The sequence below is a fragment of the Sinohyriopsis cumingii genome, chromosome 14 (assembly GCF_028554795.1).
Source record: "Sinohyriopsis cumingii isolate HCF-2022 chromosome 14, ASM2855479v2, whole genome shotgun sequence".
In the NCBI taxonomy this organism is placed as follows: Eukaryota; Metazoa; Mollusca; class Bivalvia; order Unionida; family Unionidae; genus Sinohyriopsis; species Sinohyriopsis cumingii.
The window spans coordinates 49,344,301-49,363,449 of NC_142974.1; the positions used below are offsets into that span (position 1 = coordinate 49,344,301).

At 34.6% G+C, this 19,149-nt stretch overlaps 2 protein-coding genes across 2 annotated transcripts in view; both read left to right on the forward strand.

The window, feature by feature from the left end:
• The first annotated feature begins 595 nt into the window (after window positions 1-595).
• Window positions 596-8,372, forward strand: LOC149783750 (uncharacterized). Its single transcript, XM_089931996.1, has one exon. The coding sequence runs from the start codon at window positions 941-943 to the stop codon at window positions 1,898-1,900; it is 960 nt and encodes a 319-aa protein (XP_089788122.1). The 5' UTR covers window positions 596-940; the 3' UTR covers window positions 1,901-8,372.
• A 6,778-nt stretch (window positions 8,373-15,150) lies between these two features.
• LOC149783751 (uncharacterized) overlaps window positions 15,151-19,149 on the forward strand; it is a 63,579-nt gene continuing 59,580 nt past the window's right edge. The window contains exon 1 of the mRNA XM_089932899.1: window positions 15,151-16,496. Coding sequence (XP_089789025.1) covers window positions 15,460-16,496 — 1,037 coding nt within the window. The 5' untranslated portion in view covers window positions 15,151-15,459. The remainder of the gene's footprint in view (window positions 16,497-19,149) is intronic.

Sequence of the window (19,149 nt, forward strand, 5' to 3'; positions counted from 1 at the left end):
CTCTTGCCATTTATTGGCATTTTTACGTTGAATTTTATAAAACTAGCTATAAACCTGACCTAATTACTTGACTGAACTGCTGACAGAAACAGTCCAAAGTAATATATTTCATTTCTATAGCAAGATGGATAAACATTATATCTTTTCAAAGCTATGCGCAGAATAGGCCGACATATCGCTAGTCAGGAAAAAAAAAGGGGTGGTATCCGCTGTGTCCAAAATTAATATTATTTAGAACTGAATATTCTGGTGACAATTGCATCTTTTCAAATGGTAAGCATTGCTGTATTTTAGTTTTGTCAATCGCTCGAATTCGGTATGCGTTTTGCTTCAATATTGGAAACGGAAACCTTGGGTGCGCAGAAATGCCCGACAGCAGCGTATAGTTTCAGTGAGATAAAACAGTTTACAAATAATGATGAGAAGATTCTATTGTTTTGAGTAAAGGCAATATTGAGTATATTTAACAAATATTCGCTGTATTTTTAAAGAAAAGAACGCTCAACATATTCAAATTGCAAACATAAATATTTAAATATTTCCGTCTTTGCTCTGTTTTTGCGCGTCTTAGTGGTATTTAGTAGGACCGTACAGGACGATAATAGGTAAATACACGATTCGAGACGAAGTAAAACCATATATGGTTTAAGTTTGGGATAAAATCTTTTTGCTGGAGTGGCCACCTAAATGTACAAAAAAAGATTATGGCTTTAGAGGAACCATTTAATTTGTAGTATGTTGTGATATATTTGGACTGGTGTAGAAATATGAATAAGCACATGATAGAACAAGCTGAAGAAAAAACAGTGAATTGTGAAGTGTGTAAGAAACAGATTAGTCTAGTGGAACTTACAATCAGCACCAGAGGATAAATAATAGAGAAAACCCATTTAAGTGTGGAGTATGCGATAAAAGGTCTATTCTTAGTAGAACTATAAATATGAATATGGAGACACATTCTAGTGAAAAACCATTTAAGTGTGAAGTATGTAATAAAAAGTTTTGTTGGAGTTCACACCTAATGAGGCACATGAGGACACATACTGGAGAAAAACCATTTAAGTGTGAAGTGTGTGATAAAAGGTTTAGTACCAATGGAAGTCTGAATCTGCATGTGAAGACACATACAGGAGAAAGGACATTTGAGTGTGAAGTATGTAATAAACTGTTTAGCCACGATGGACTTCTAACAGCGCACATGAGAACACATACCGGAGAAAAACCATTTAAGTGTGAAGTTTGTTATAAAAGGTTTAGTGACAGTGGAAATAGGAATAAACACATGAAGATACACACAGGAGAAAAACCATTTAAGTGTGAAGTATGTAATAAAAACTTTAGTTTCAGTGCACATCTAATAAAACACATGAGAACACATACTGGAGAAAAAGCATTTAAGTGTGAAGTTTGTCACAAAAGGTTTAGTACCACTGGAAGTCTGAATCAACACATAATGACACATACTGGAGAAAGACCATTTAAGTGTGAAGTATGCAATAAAATGTTTAGTCAGGTTGGACATCTAACAATGCACATGATGATCCATACTGGAGAAAAACCATTTAAGTGTGAAGTGTGTGATGAAAGGTTTAGTCGCAGTGGTACTTTGATTACACATAAGAGGATACATACTGGAGAAAAACCGTATAAGTGTGATGTATGTAATGTAAGGTTAAGTCGAAAAGGAGATCTAACGAAGCACATGAGGATACATACTGGAGAAAAACCATATAAATGTGAAGTATGTGATAAAATGTTAAGTCAGAACAGTCACTTAAGGAATCACATGAGGATACACACTGGAGAAAAACCGTTTAAATGTGAAGTATGTTATGAAAGGTTTAATGAGAGTGGTAATCTGAAAAAACACATGATGACACATGGAAGGAAAGCCATTTAAGAGTTAAGTATGTAATAAAGTGTTTTGTCGCAGTGGAACTCTATACATACATGAGAATGCATATTGGAGAGAAACATTTCAAGTGCCTCCCTTCGGATGTAATACCAGCTAACCAGTAGTGTGGTGCATTGTACATCAGTCGGAATTGGTTGGTGCAATTGACCTAAAAAAGATACCTTGGAAGTTTAACATTGAAAGAGGGTAGTCATTACAGGTGTATTTGAGTGAAAGGTGTTTGTGAAAAAATGAACCGGGAAAGGAAAATTTATTATTTATCAGTCCATTAATGTTTTGTGCTCCTATGAAATTCACAGATCCAAAGCACAGAATTATCTGTTCTTTACACCAAGGTGTAGATAGGGTTATCATATAGGAACCTTGGCTAGTAAAGATGATTTGATGAATATTTCATAAACAAGTTTTCTAAAACATTCCTGCATCATTCAAGAAGAAGAAAATGATAATTTAAAAAAAATCCATGATTTTTTTTATTATTTTATGACTGAAACTTCTTTTGTACAAAATGATGTCAAAGAACACAATCACTTAGGATTACAATGCTTTCATTTTTACTTAAAATCTTGGTATTAACCAAAACCACAGGCAAACAATAATCACAACAAGATATATGGTCAGTCCTATTTTATGATAAATGATACATATGATAATATGATAAATTATTTAAAATAGTTTAATTTCCATTCCCATTTCTTAAATTTTGCCATTACCAAATCTCCTTTTTAGATCTCATCCTGGCTTTAGTAATATAGTGATGCTTTGATTTGACCAATTTCTTTCATTGTAATACAAAAACTGTGGAGAATATTTTTCTACCTTCCATCAATAAATCCATTGCTATAACATTCTGCAAATGAAGTCAATGTACGTTGGTGGAATATTTTAAGTTTGAATTGACCAACCGCATCAGCAACCATCATTCAGAATGCGGTCGGCTTTTACTACAATGTAAATCATGATCACTAGGATTGACTGCATTGATGCAAATGCTGATATTGCTTCAAATCAGTATCAAGTGTGATGCATGCATGATATCGATTTTTAGCTTAGCTTTAACAATTTTTCAGTCATATTGCTATGATGTCTGCAGTGTGGCAGTTTATAGTGATGTCTAACACTGAGGCATCATGCTGCAGACATGTAGCATGATGTCCCACCCAGTTACATTCTCCTGACACCAGGCTGACCAGTCCTTACACTAACCTCTTAATGCTGAGCTCCTAGTGAAGCAGCTGTTAGTACTATATTTTATATGTCTTTGCTTGAACTCAGCCAGGGTTTGAACCTGCAACCTCCTGCACCCAAGGCGGATGCTCTAACCACCAGGTATCCAGAGCAGTCTACAGTAACAAGTAACAAAATCTTTAAAAAAATAGTTTAAATTGATACAATTCAATGACCAGAAAATATCAATACACCTGGCCGTTACTGGTAACAACTGTACCTCATTAGCCCTGTTGTTCAAGCATCTCTTTGATTTAGACAGAAAATATTGCATGGTTGATAAAGCTATACTGTTGGATGCTCCAGCAACAAAATAAATAAATTTCAAAGAAGCATGGAAGGAAAATATGAATGTTTGATTTGCAAGGGATGCTTGCCATTAGAGCAAAAGTTCCTACTTAATCAGGGGTAACGCTACCAGGCTAAGTGGGCGACTAGGTCGTATGAAAATGTAAACTTCGCCTTCTTCTATTAGGAAAACGAAGACGACATCGTCCTGCAATTTTTTAGAGGTACGTTTTCTGACATTAGTTTTTGAGATGCCGCCTCCCCTTAGCCAGGATTGTTTTGTGTTGCGTTATAGCCAAATGCCATCAGATAGCTAGTATTGGTGTCAATTATGCAGACAAACAAACTCTTGCATATTCACAGGCATGTGTTTTGATAGCTCATTGACCATTAACTCAAGTAAGTTAGCAACAATCACTGCCCGATTTCTGCACATTATCCTATGACAATAAAAACATACAAACTTGTGTTTAGAAACATTAACAATAGTATATAAATTTATAGCATTTTGTGTGTTAAGAACAGAATCAGTTATCTGGATATTTTAATTGCCTCTTTTACGCTATTTTGTCATAAAATTAGTTTGAAACTGTAAGTGAACCAGTAACGGGGATATATTTGCAGATATCACTGTGTCTGGGAAGTACCAGTTTATTAGATTGTCTGTTTTTGTAAACCATTGGGCAAATATATTCAGAAAAATATTAAATTCATAGAAAACAAAGCCTGGGTATTGAAGATTTAGCTTTAAAATGCAATTATGTATGCCAGAAACGTATGGGATGTTGACATGTTGCGGATTTTGTGAGAAGTGCTGTAAAGAAAATGACTACAATTACTACAAGTATGTGGACAAATAATAAACCCATAAATATTTGCAACCCTATCAATGGACTGTTGTAATTAAGCTATATAGAGTGGTTACATTACGAAAAATCCTCCTTCTAAAACTAGATGCACTCACATGTCCATGTTCTTTGGCTGGAAAGAAGGGTTTAGTTCATATACTAACTATAGAAGAGCCATGTGTGTAATTTTATGCATTTCAGTGTGCGTTGTATGAATAATTACTGTAATGTTTTATCCGCAACAAAGAAATTAGGACGAACAGTATGATCTAAAGACATGAGTGCATTTGCCCTCATGTTCAGGGAACAGTGGCTGTTTCCAACGTGTTTAGAAATATGTTCTGTCCAAAAGGAGAAGTCACTTCTCCCTAAAATTGAAAGTATTGTTTGAACCTTACTTAATTTTCATAAATTTCTCAATCTTAGCTTTTGCTATTTTCTTGATATGAATATTGTGGTAATTTTGTCAATTTCCAATCCATTCAAGTTTGAGTCTGACATTGTCATATACAAAAAAATGTACACTGGTATATAACTACAAAAATAACAAGCTATAAATATATGTCCCTGGATTAAATACGAGTGATCAACCCATGGTGTCCTTAAATTTATATCAAATTTATTAATAAATCACACCTTCACTGACCTTTTAACCCCAAATCATCCAAGACAATAATTTTGACCTTATGTATTTAAACTTTTTTTATAGACATTCTCTGATTTTATAATTGTCTAGTTTTGTTTGAAATAATATTGAAAACGGGTTGAGCTTGCAGTTATGAGGTAAAATCATGACATACGTACCATGATGACTGTTAATCTTTGGACACTAAATAAAAAGTCTTTGGACAAACTTACTTCTAAAAAAAATAATATTTTATGACATACATTTTGGGACACGAAATTCTAGCAATTGTTAAATGTATTTATAGGTCTTGGGACACATTCATAACTTTTTATACTAATCAATGTATTTTAGTAATCATTGCAACAAAAAATTTCTTCGTGGTTGTTTAAGGGATTAAAATCGTGAATATGGAAATGTTAATATAATTTGTTTGACAATTCAATACTTTTTTTTAATTTTCCAGTTTTCATAGCATTTCTGCCTAATTCAGATATTAAGAAATGATGGTCATTCAATGTTCCTCTAAAATAACACAAGACGAAGTCGTTTTTGCATTCCTAACAGAAGAAGGCAAAGTTCACATTTTTAGGTGACTTATTCGCCCACTTTGCCTGGATGTGTAACCACTGTATACATGTATTTGTTTTCTATACTGAACTTTCTGTTGTGTCCAAATGATAAAAAATCACATCGCATTCTAAAGTACCTTCGAAGATGAACTCACTGTGAAGTTCTTGTCATAGCTTAACTAATAATTGTGATCTGATTCCAAATGACCCACACAGCATAGAGGAACTGTTCTGGCGGTCTAAGTAGTTAGAACGTCTGCCTCCGATACGGGAAGTAGCGGGTTCCAACCCCGTCCGAGTCATACCAAAGATTACAAAAAAGGTACTAACATCTGCCTTGGCTGTGTTCATTGTTTACAGAAAATGACATGAAAAAGAATGTTTTGCTGTAAATGGATCACAAAAACATATGATGTTGATGCCGATTAAATTCTTGCCACTATTTTTTTTCTTCTAATAGTGGTACATGATAAAATGCAAGTGTAGCAAACACTGGTTAATGATTTAAAATACAGATTTATTAAAAGTGATGAATGCTGCTTATCAACACAACATGTGAGCAGACTCGAGCATATAGAGTCTTCCAATCAAAGCGATCATTACGCACGTCAGTCGATCAACATATTGCCTAATCTCCATCGCTACTAAGATATTCCTTTACGATCTCTAGGACTTTGCTTGATAACCGGCACACCGCACTGTAAACTACTCAAGTGTTACTTGCTTTGTATAAATTAATAAAATAAAAGAGAATTTATGGCTGTTTGCATTTGAAACTGCAAGCTTGCATACGTTTGTGCAGCTTTCGGCATCTTGGAGAACCTGATTTGCAGTCAATTGTAGTTGTCATCTCGGCTGGCTTTATATGACTTCAAATTCAGGTCCGTTAAGACTTCCAGAGTGAAGTAAAGCACTCTCACATAGTTTAGACTATAAGCAGATTTACATGGCTGAATTAACCCAATTGGGGTGAGTTGAGTGAAACTAAAACAATATTTAAAGGTAGTTCAGACTCGTGTGTGTGTGTGTGTGTGTGTGTGTGTGTGTGTGTGTAATCCATTTTAGCTCATGATTGACATTCTATCAACTTTCCTAAATAAAAATTATCAGTACAGTATTCCAACTGCTCCCGATTAAAATAATAAACAGGCATAGTGGGACTCAGTAACATTATTACAAACCTTTAATTCACCAGTGTGTAATAGTAAAATGGAATGGCAAACACCTCACTTCAGAATACTTGCAAAAATAATTGAGACGAGTTTTCATCAGGTAAAAGCTCTATTATTTACTATATTTTTTATTTGTATTTTATGTTGAGTATGATAAAGATTACAACTTTAAGCATTAAAATATCCATGTTATAATGTTTTATCTTGATATATTACACCCTTATTCAATTTAGGCTTGTTATGGATGTTGACCTACTGAGTCACTTTTTGAAGTAATATACTGACGAGTTTGACCAACATATATGTTGAGTTTAACAATGTTAACAGATTGATTTTTCAGAATAAATTAATGGCATTCAAGACTGTTAGTTATTCAAGATACTTTTATAGTGCAGTGATCCATTAAGAATATTGTAAATCAAGAAATATAGGATGTTGTTAAAGTAATAACATTGAATTATATGGTAGATATAGTAAAGTATAAATTAATAGAAGATAAGACAAAATTGTACTTTTTTAGTCTGAAAGGTTATGGACATAAGATAAAGTATCAATATTATCCATGTTTAGCTGAATACAAGATTGAATTTACAAGAAAAGTAGACTTATTGGCCTCTAGGGTTGGTATATCGTTCTAGTCGAGTTGATGGTGACTCACTGTGTATATATATAATTGGATAGTGTGGCCAGGAGAAATATGACTGTTTGGTTTCATTTCTTGTTTTATGGCACATAAATACAAATAGCATATTTAGACAGTTGGAGTAAAATGCCTTACTCAGGAACACACTGTGATAGCTGACCCTTCCTAGTCCGATGGTAAGATTGAACACACCTTTTGGTTCTGTTACTATAAACACTGAAATACACTGAAAAACCAATGTACACCGAAATACACATGTTTACAAGTTCTCGGTGTATATATTGGTGTACACACAGGAATTATGAATTCATGTGTGGACACCGATATATACACAAAGAACATGTACATTAATGTGTATTTCGGTGTGTTGTGGTTTTTCAGTGCATTTCAGTGTTAATATTAACCCCTTTAGGTTGTATATACGTGGTAATTTCAAGCAAAGGAGTTGGACTTTTACCATATTTCAAATTGATCAGCACGATTTCAAATTAGTGGATCTCCATTATAACTAGTACAGACGAATTGTAGGATTGACAAATGTTGCTAAAAATATTAATATATTCATTGCTGTTGATTAACGATTTAGGTGTAACTTAAACATTATGCAGTATGCTGAGATGGTAAACTTACGAACCCATTGCCTTCAGCTATGATACAAATGTGTCTGCCACTGGCTATGTTAACAATAGCAACATTGATGGGAGACGCAGGTATCTAGGTAGTAACTACAGGGTATTTTAGTTCAAGATTGTGGCATATTGATTGAAGAGTTTGAGCTCACTTGCATAGTTTTATAAGACCACGTACTTTCTTTTCATATATAATCTGTAATTTGAGACTAATTTTCTTTGGGACATTGATGCTGTACAGGTTATGGGTAACGTTCAGAAGGAAAGAAATTTTGTCTGTCAGTATGCTATCGGAAAAAAATCTGCCCTCTTATAAAAAAGTGCAAGTGAGTGAGTCCTAAGCTCTCCTTTCCTTATTCTACTGTTAAGAATTGCTTAATATTTTGCTTTGTCTAAATGATGGCAGATTGTGATATATAATGTTTCTTAGACAATAAAGATTACAACGTTTAATTCTCCTTAGTTGATGCATATACTAGTTACCTTCCCTGCTCTTGTTCTATTTTTAGCAACATAAAATATGAAAATATTGACAACCACACACGTAACAAATAGGACTCACGGTAATAATTCAACTCCAATAGTAAACATATGGAAACACTATCATATTCAAAATTCAATAACTTAAAATTTCTGGGTGCTGATGATGAGACCTATAATTCTCCATGCACAACTAACCTTGATGCAAGCTTATGCATGGAGAACACTATATGAGCCGCGGCATTTTCTTTATCTACATGTGCATGAAACACATGTTATTGATTCTGCACCAAATGAATCAGGTGCTACTTTCATTATTGAGTACTCATGAGTGAAGCCTGTAAAAATGCTAAAATTGCATCAATAGAATGTTGTCTATATTTTTTAAAATTACATATAGAGTAAGCTCTCAAAAGATAGTTTTACTAACATTTTCATTATTAACCAATTATAGACTACCAAACCCGTAAATACTCTATTATTTGTTCACCCATTTCTAGACTAGTTCACAGTTCTTCCATATAATTAGCACCGTGTGTCCTAGTATAGTGCGTGTCTGTAATGAGGGGTTGTAGAGACAGAAATATTGACGACAAGGAAAGCGGAACTTAAGTGCCACAGGTGGAGCATTAAAGAAAAAAAATGACCATGGTAGAATGCAACAGCTGGAAATGGCAAGAAAGGAAAACACAAATATGGAACACGCAAAATGCCACTGTTTCAACCAAAAGCTATAGAACGCAACTCCAGACGAAACACCAAAAGAAGTCACTTCTTGGGACAATAAAATATTTCAGGAAGAAAAATAAGAGAAGGTAACTAAAACAATTCTCAAAAATGAAGATAGGTAAGCCATGAGGGAGAACATTTGAGAAAACCTCATTATCCGATTAAGTAATAATTGCGTCTTACCAGACACCAGATGGACCTATGATAATTGCTCTGATAGAATTTGGTAGCGCTGGATGAAGTTTTACTGGCCTTTGCTTTCGTGTCACTGAGAAATCAATGAACCCATGTTGTACAAATATAATAAATAATATGGATATATCTTGTGTTCCATGCAGAACATCCACCCTCAAAAGTGAACAAACAACAATAATAAGAAAAAATAATAAGCGTGCACTAACAGACAAGTGTGTGAAATGTGGTACAAATAAATATAAATTTATTTCGTCTGCTTTGAAGACAGGTGGTGTTATTGCTACTTCATTAGGAAAATTACCTGGAGCTCCATGGGTTAAATACCCAGGAGAAAAACATCTTTTTGGATATAATTATTGTGGTCCTGGAACTCGGCTTGATATCCAACTTGACGAGCGAGATGAACCAAGACCTGGAGAATATCCAATAAATGTTATTGATCGAGCATGTCATGATAAAAAAATAAGCATTTACAACAATGACATAGTCCAGATGCGAAGTTGATTCAATCGTTAAATTCCATAAAAATTTATCTTGCAGAGAATGATTAGATAATTGTTTGGTAAGATCGGCGATGAAAGATAAACTCGTGCTAGGGGCTGGTAATTAATCAATCGATTATCATTATAATGGAATCGATTTATTATAGCCCAAGAGGATATTGTAGGGGATAATAATTAGCGACTAGTAAACTTGCTGATGCAGCACATGATATACGTTCTGTTTCTGGTTAGCACGAAAGGCAATATGGCAAAATATCAGCCACCACCTGAAACAATTCAGCATGCACATTTCGATGTCAGCACTCCTAACGAAGTTCATCAATCAGATATTTCATTTTACCAAACGCTATTATTAAAATTGGTAGACGTCAATCACGTACATCTACATACGCGTTAACTGTCGTTGATGTTGCAAGTAGATATAAAAAAGAAGAACCACTATCAACTAAAACAGCAACTGAAGTTGTATATGCTTTTGAAAGAACGTATGAACAAGGACCATTGCGATGGCCGCAGTTGCAGTATCATCTTTGATTGAAATTCATAACGCTCAAAATCAGACGAGGACATACTGCAATTCGTCTTGATCAGGCAATTGTTGAATGATTCAATCGAACACTAGCTGAGCAGTTATTTGGATATGAGATCTCCCGAATGGGTTGCAAGATTACCAAGTGTGATAGCTGCGTTAAATGATGAAAATACTCGTGCGATTTCTATGAAACCCATCCAAAAAAAAATAAAAAAAAATTTAAAAAAATACCATTACAACATCATGACTTTAAAAAACAACCAGTATTAGGTAATGTGGCTGTAAAATATTTATATGAAGCCAGCGAACTTGAAGGTGGTAAACAAAAAGCGACCGATTTATCTGGAGTATTACAACACATAAGATTTCGAGCGTGGTAAGATTTACGTGTAGACCTGCAATCTACAGACTAGATTCAACTGCTCCTCAACGTAGATCTATCTGTACGTGAACATATACACGTATTTCCTGAAGACACAAAATTAACACCACATTCACTTTTGTAAACTAGCACCTCGACGTCCATTACATTTAAGATTGGTCAGCATCACATTTTCGCGTGTGTGGCCAAGACTGCTATTATTTTTATCTATGGTAAACTGTCTTGGATTATTATTTGAATATTGTCACAATATTCCTGTGTTACAGCTTGCACAATGTTTATTCTGTCGTTGTTGCAATGTCATAATACATTCAGTATCGAAATCAAAGTCGCACTTGTTTTTTTTTTTGTTTTTTTTTTTGTCACACTGTTTATAACATACTCATTTTTTTAATGCTAAATCATCGTTAGTTTGCTAACGGTCTACTGGATCTTTTTCTTTCTTGGACGCACTTTGCTGTGACGGTATGGTGGTGGTGAAAGAGGTAAATGATGTTTGTTCCTTCTCTTTTTTCACCTGCGTAGAGTGATTCATATTTCTCGTCGCTTGTCCTCGCAATGAAGTGTCGTTCTTGGAATTCGTCCACTTTTTATACTGAGTGATATCAGTGTGTCCATAAGGTAAAGTCTTGTAGTCTGAAATTTGCACTGGTTGCAAGAAAGAAAATGATTCAGTATACCTAAAAGAGTATTCTAGCATAAAAATGACTCAGACAGTGATTTCGAGAAAATGTAGGACGACAACTTACACCTACAAGCTGAAATTTAAAGACTTCGCGTCTGACATTCCAGCCGACGAAGCGGCAGGTTTCATTACGGACTTATTTGTCTCACTGTTAGAGGAACTCAAAGGTCAGTGCCAAGTCAAAGATCGAGGTCGTTTGAGCCTATCTATGTATCACGTCAGTTTTAACTATTTTGTATGTCTCGGGTTTAGTACACCTGCAGACATAATTTCTTCCACACCTTTGAGAGCTATTGAAGACGTGCAGAGGATGAGAGAAACATTTAACATCACCAATGGAAAAGTGGCCATTCATATGGCAGACGTTGTACCTCCATGGGAAGAAGACAATGACTGCACTTGATCTGCTTACCTATAAGTGTACCTAGCACTGTTGACATAACAGCAGATTTACAAATGAAAGGGAGTATGTGATGTAAAATATCTACGCTGGGACACAAGTGGTAGCTGACCAAATTTTAAACAACGTGCATGACGGATATAGAGAAAAACATCAAATTTGTCCTATTTGATTGTTCATTACTTATTTTAGCTTTTCTTAAAAAATGAACATTTAATGTAGCGTGAAAGAAAATGGCATATTTGTTTATGAAATGTAAATAATTTGTAAATGAAGTGGTTCTGTTTGACGGGATGAACTTTAATTTTAAAAATTAGTTTAGTAGAAACAAGAACTACATAACTTGTAAATACGTTAGTTTCATGTCAAAATGTTTGTGTATTAAATGGATAGTGCTTAGACCCTAGCACGGGCTAGAGAGCCCATGTACGTAAATGAATACATGTTTTGTACCCATACAATAGACTTTTCTTATAGGAGTCTCTATTATATCTGTGAGTCTTTTTAAAACATCTCTGTCGTCTTTTATGTGTGCTTGGATATGCATTTGCTTCTTTCTGTGTGTCTATTTTTGCCCCTATCAACCCTTTGGTCATACAAATACATATCACCCTATAAATAGTTTTGACCCTATAAACCCCATGATGCCACCAATGTTCAATTCCCATTGACCCTCAAGTGACATTCCCAGGTAAAATTACCATTGACGCCAATTTTGATATACCCATTTTTAACGTTAAGGTCCCATCGACGCTAAAGTGGCCTAATTCTATGTCGCTATGTTCAAATCCCATTCACTCTATGTTAAATTTCCCCATGTTAAATTCCCCTTAGCACCAAAGTGTCCCACGACCTTTATGACTGAGATTTCAATTGACGCCAATGTATCCCCATATACTACTTCTAAATGTCAACGGTGTCACCACAAATAAAAATTAACGTTCCTCTAGAATATAGATAACTGCAATCAAATATGCAAATTACGCACATACATATTATCTCGGATTCTGTCGATAATTTCCAAGCTATTGGTAATTGGAGATATTCGTTACTTTTCTAACAACGAATTTGTAATAGCTTTATTAATTTAATGTATTTCATTTTAACCCAGAACTTAACTTTGCAACGAATTAAAAAGTCTCTTTAGTTGTAAATTGATCACGTGGTTGTTTATGAACAGTATTGGGAGCATTTGCGCAGTATTTGGGTGTATTTGGGTAAATCGTGCTGTTGAAATAGACCGGAACCGGTCTCCCTAAACACAGTAATATACTGTAATGGACAGTAATGGAGAGTAATGGACAATGATGGACAGCAATGGAGACGAAAATACTATAAAATAAGAGAAATTACAGGAATGGTGTAAATTAATGGAACTTGTTTTATAAGATTTATATGCAGAAATTTATGATTAACAAAAAAAGAATTAGAAAGATATTTACTCTTTGTTCCATCACGATCATTACAATTTTACATTCCAGACCACACGAATCACCATCCTTCTGACTTTATAGTTCTTTCATCCCTCTCATTTAATTCTATGTATGTATATCAACTGTCTTGACTTTTTTCGAGACCTCAGGCTAGTGTCTTCATTAATTATGTTTATAATGGAGTAAAACTTGTAAGTTGACAAACTTACGTCCAATCCTTTGGCTCTGTATACAAACGTAATTTTCTAGGGGAATAAATATGTATAGCAAAACAACATATATATATATATATATATATATATATATATATATATATATATATATATATATATATATATATATATGTTGGCACTTGTCAACGGTATATACTAATCTATGTTATCAAATAATAATAGAGTTGCATAGTTGCATAGCTATGGAACTTAATGTATTTATCATTTTATTTCTGTCTTCATTTAAGCGTCTCCATTTAAGTGTTCGTTTTTTCAAAATTTTCTATAAACAAAATAGTTAACTGATTTATATTGTAGGACTAATGGATAAAACATTTGAATTGCATAACCACCTAAAACTAGTATAGTGTGCTTTCATTAAATGCCGCAATCACAACTGTCGCACATGTATTAGGTGTGGACAAAACATTTAATCTTGGAGAGATGTATTTAACATCAACAGTGTTAAAAAAAACAGAGCACTTTCACGAACCGTTACCGGAGAGTCTCCTATTTTTTTCGGCCCCACTTTTCTACATGGTAGATTTGAAACTTGCAATGCTTTCTTCTCACAAATTGCCAGTCATTTCACAGACGATGAAATAAAAAACATGACTGTCGGCTAAGATGACGAAACTGCGATTCGTAAAAGTTTACAGCGGTCATTCCCTGGAACGACACAGATTGTTTGTACACTTCATTTGAAGAAAAATGTCGCTGATTATTTACAAATAGGTTCGGCATCAGAATGCAAGATAGAAAACCAGTTGTAAACACCATTTTCGGTGACGAAGGAATTGCACAGGCCGATAATCCTGTAGTATTAGAAGCAAGAATAGAACATATCCTTTCGGAAAAAGCATCGAGTTTCCAGCCATACTTCGAAAAACGAATGCTGTCAATACTGAAAGATCATATTAACTTTCCAACGAGGGTACAAAATGTGGACGCCAACTGGACAAATAATAATGCAGAGCCTGCCAATAATATCATGAAGACTGGAACCAACTGGAAGCAAAAAATGTATCCAATCTGATAGACGTCCTACAATCGATTGTCAGTTCCCAGTATAAAGACGCCGAAAGATCATTGATTGGAAGATGCAGTTTCAAGCTGGCATCCAATTATATGCACCACAGAGTTTCTATTGATGTGTGGTGTCAAGACACAGAATTGAACGAGAAGCATTATTTAGAAAGTTTCTCAAAGACAAGGGTACAAATAAGTTAACAGTAAGGTTGTCAAATGGTAAAATCACTATACCAAAGACACCTTCAGGAGGGGAAAAAACTCACAAGAGGAAATGGATGAGAGGTGAGCGGAGTCAGACGAGAACAACATAAATAAGATGGACAGTCTTAGTTAAGAATATATATATATATATATATATATATATATATATATATATATATATATATATACACACACACACACACACACACACATATTACTTCCATTTTTGGCATTATTTTAATTAAAGCGTATTATGAGCACTAATAAAACAATATAATACCCACATTTGTTATTTATGATTTATATATTTAAGTTCGTAGAATAAAAATTATAATATTTAATGGACATTACTTTAATTTCTTTAACATTAATAATTTTTTGTCCCCATTACTGTCCATTACTGCACATTAGTCTATTACTGTACATTACTGTGTTTAGCGAGACCTGACCGGAAGTACATAAGTGGACAGTGCGATTAGGACAACAAGCAACGATAACTTGCATAAACATGGCTACTCAAAATCAGTAAGGTACTTAAGTGGTACATGAGGGAAATGTGTGGAATGTTTTCATTACAGTGGTGTAAGTTATAAGTAACTAAATGCGTAGATAGTATCGAAATATTAGAAAGGAATCATGGAGGTGTCGGAGTGTGACCTGTGAGAGTTACCTACCTTGTATTATTTGAGGAGGGTGTTATTTCATTAAGTTTCCCTCAGAAGGAAGTACCTGTAGAATAATAAAAAAAAAAAAAAAATGGAATTTGCTGGAGAAAAATCAAATAAGTGTGAAGTACATGATCAAATGCTTAGTCTCAGTGGACCTTTGAATGGACACGCGAATAAACATACTGGAGATAAACCATTTAAGTGTGAAGTATGTGATAAAAGTTTTCTTCATAGTGGAAGTCTAAATACGCACATGAGGATACATACTGGAGAAAAAACATATATGTGCGAATTATGTGATAAAATGTTTAGGTTGAATGGACAGCTGATCAGGCACATGAGGAAACATACTGGAGAAAAACCATTTAAGTGTGAAGTATGTGATAAAAGGTTTATTCAAAGTGAAAGTCTAAATATTCATATGATGATACATACTGGAGAAAAACCATTTAAGTGTGAAGTGTGTAATAAAATGTTCAGGTTCAGTGGAGGTCTGAATCGGCACATGATGATACATACTGGTGAAAAACCATTTCAGTGTGAAGCATGTCATAGAAGGTTTAATCTCAATGCAAATTTGAATAGGCACATGAGGACACATACTGGTGAAAAACCATTTAAGTGTGAAGTATGCGATAAAAGGTTTAGTCACAGTGGAGGTCTGAATATGCACATGAGGTTACATACTGGAGAGAAACCATATAAGTGTGACGAGTGTGATAAAAGGTTTAGACACAGTGGCACTTTGAATCAACACATGAGGATACATACTGGAGAAAAACCATTCAAGTGTGAAGTGTGTGATAAGAGGTTTAGTCTCTGTGCATATCTGAATAAGCACATGAGGATTCATACTGGAGAAAAACCATATAAGTGTGAAAATTGCGATAAACTGTTTAGTCAAAGTTCAGAACTAAAGTTGCACATGCGGATACATGCTGGAGTAAAGCCATTTACATGCAAAGAATGTAATAAAATGTTTCGTCAGAGTGGACATCTAATGAGACACATGAAGAAACATACAGGAGAATTGCCTTTAAGAGTGAAGTGCATAAGAAAAGGCTTGGTGACAGTTGAACCCTGTGTAACAAAACATGAGGACACATACTGGAAAAAAGAATTTGAGTGAAATGTATAATATAGTATATAGTTAGGGTGGGATCTAATGATGCACATGATGGTGTACGTACTACAGAGAAAAAAATAGTGTGTAGTGTGAATTTAATGTTTTTTTAACAGAGCAAGTCTGAAGAAGCACAAGAGGTATTTATAACTAAGGATAGTGTGGTACTTGTGGTACAAAAATTGGTTGAAATTGAGTATTCTTGGACACTATGGGTCAAAGATGTGGCAGTGTTAAAAATGAACACATGATCTATCAGTTATGTCAATGTTTGACAAGCATGACACCGGATGGCAGGAAGGGGTGGATTATGATCCTGATTAACTCAGACCGTGAATGTTTTAAATTTTAGATGGCCATTTCATATTCATAAAAATTCATTCATAAATGACATTTTGTGCAAGGTTTGTGAATATGATGGAAACATTAGTTCAGTTGTTTCATTGTTATATTTTTAAAAAAATTAAAATATTAGAGTTTGTCGATCAGTATGAATGAACCAACCAGTTGTCTTCTTTGTAAATGAACAAAGGGAAGCAACTCTTGAACCAGACATTTGTAGGAAAACACATGCACCTTTTTTTGATCTTTTGACTTCCTTTTTAAGTGAAGATTTTGTTACTGTTTTTCAGAGTTGTCAGTGCTCAAAACATCTGATACAAGGGGCCCCTCAAATTTTAGATTAGGCCTATCCTGAATTGTAAAAGAGGTGCATGTCGAGCTTGTCCCCAAAAAAACATTTTGTCAAATTTGTAAGAGAAAACTCTGATTGTGCTAATGAAATGCGGAAATGTATTTTCAAGATGTTAACAGTAACACACCACCATAACATGATGCAATCAGATTAAAATCATATACCCATTGTCTTACATGAAGTGGATGTCTAATTTCAGTCAAATTGTAACATGGCATGTCATGCTGAAAACTTGATTTTGTACTCCCAAACCACCTGACACAGTCATGTTTCAAGAAAACACAATTTTTGGTAATCTTCAAAAATTTTAAACAAAATCATCACTTTCAGTATATGCCCATTACATTTAGTTTATATAAATGATGAACAGTCATGATTCGAGCCACTTAGCTAGCAGACCAGTCTATACTTTAATGAAGGGTCAGATGTTAAGTGAAATAGGTTTTATTGATGTCACTCAAGGATGTTATATGACTAAGAAATGATGAGCAGATCAACCTTTGTAAACTCCAAAACAGGTCAGAAAAGGGCAAACCCAAAAGGAATATGAGTAGTAACTTAATACAGCATTCTGACTGAGCACATCATACTGTTCATTGGAGAATTTGTGAACTTGACTTAACAATAATTTAGTGAAAGTTAGAAATGTTTATTGGCTGAAATGAGAATTTTCTGTAAATTATGGATTTTGCCATTAGTAACAAGATTTTTGACCAGCAGCATATCCAGTTTGTAACAAGAATAAATGTTGTTGTGGGGTTTAGCGCCAATTTTCAGCACACTATAGGCTATACATGGCGGCCAGTATTAATGGTGGAGGAAGAACCCGGGAAAACTCCGAAAAGAACCACTGACCCATGAGAACGCAGACAGAGTTGAGATGGCAGTGGTCTGTAATGTAGAGCCCTTTAAACCACTCAGGGACCCCCCAAGAATAAATGTACATTTTCCATACCATATCATGCCATTATCGCATGTAATACATTTATTTTGCTGATATTACACTTTTTTGCACTTAAAGTAGCAAGAACTATGCTGATAATTCTTTTGGTGTTGGCACATATGGTCATTAGTAGTGCAGAATCGATCAATAGAAATGTAACTTTACACTATTTAAATAGTCTTGGGCTTCTGTCACTCAAGCAGTGCCTGTAATGTTCACTTTTCTAGCCAAAAAGCATAATTAAAAAAACGATCCCAGTGGAAATGTCACAAAGCATTTTTCTCTGTCTGTAAGAAAAGCTTCACAGTAGCTGCAGATTGAAAGCAAGCCATTTTCAATCATGGGAAAGGCAAATTCATGGGTCTAGTAAAACAGACACTACCTGCAGTGCCACTTTCAAGCTTCTTAAGTAAACCTATGCTCTATTCACACTCAATGAATAGTAATTCATCTTTTGTGACAGCTTTGTCAGAAAAGCAGAACAGTCAGCGTCAGCCATCATCAAAGGTCATAGACAAGATGATGTTGTGAAAGCTAAAATCAAATGGACTCTAAAGATTGTGTTAATCATTACAGTTTCAAATCATATGATGACAGAAATAATAACTATGTGACATTCTTCTTAGCAGCTTCATATGTAGCTTATGAATATTAATGTGAATAGCCAAATACTCTCAGCCTTACAGTGTTCTCTTTTAGCAGTGTGAAGCTAGTCCCTAAGACCACCATACAGAAATGCAAGCAATTGTGAAGTTGCACTGCTGAAGTACATAACAAAGCTGTTAGGTTTGCTAGGATGTCATGAATTAGTTTGGTTCTATTTATCAAACAGAGGTTTCTCTTAGTAGCAGAGATGGAGGGTTGAGAACTAATACATTGAGATTGGTTGTTGTTGTTGTTTTAGGGTTTAACGCCATTTTTCAGCACATGATAGGCTATACATGGCGGCCAGTATTAGTGGTGGAGGAAGAACCCGGGAAAACCCCGGAAAGAACCACTGACCCACGAGAAGCTATTG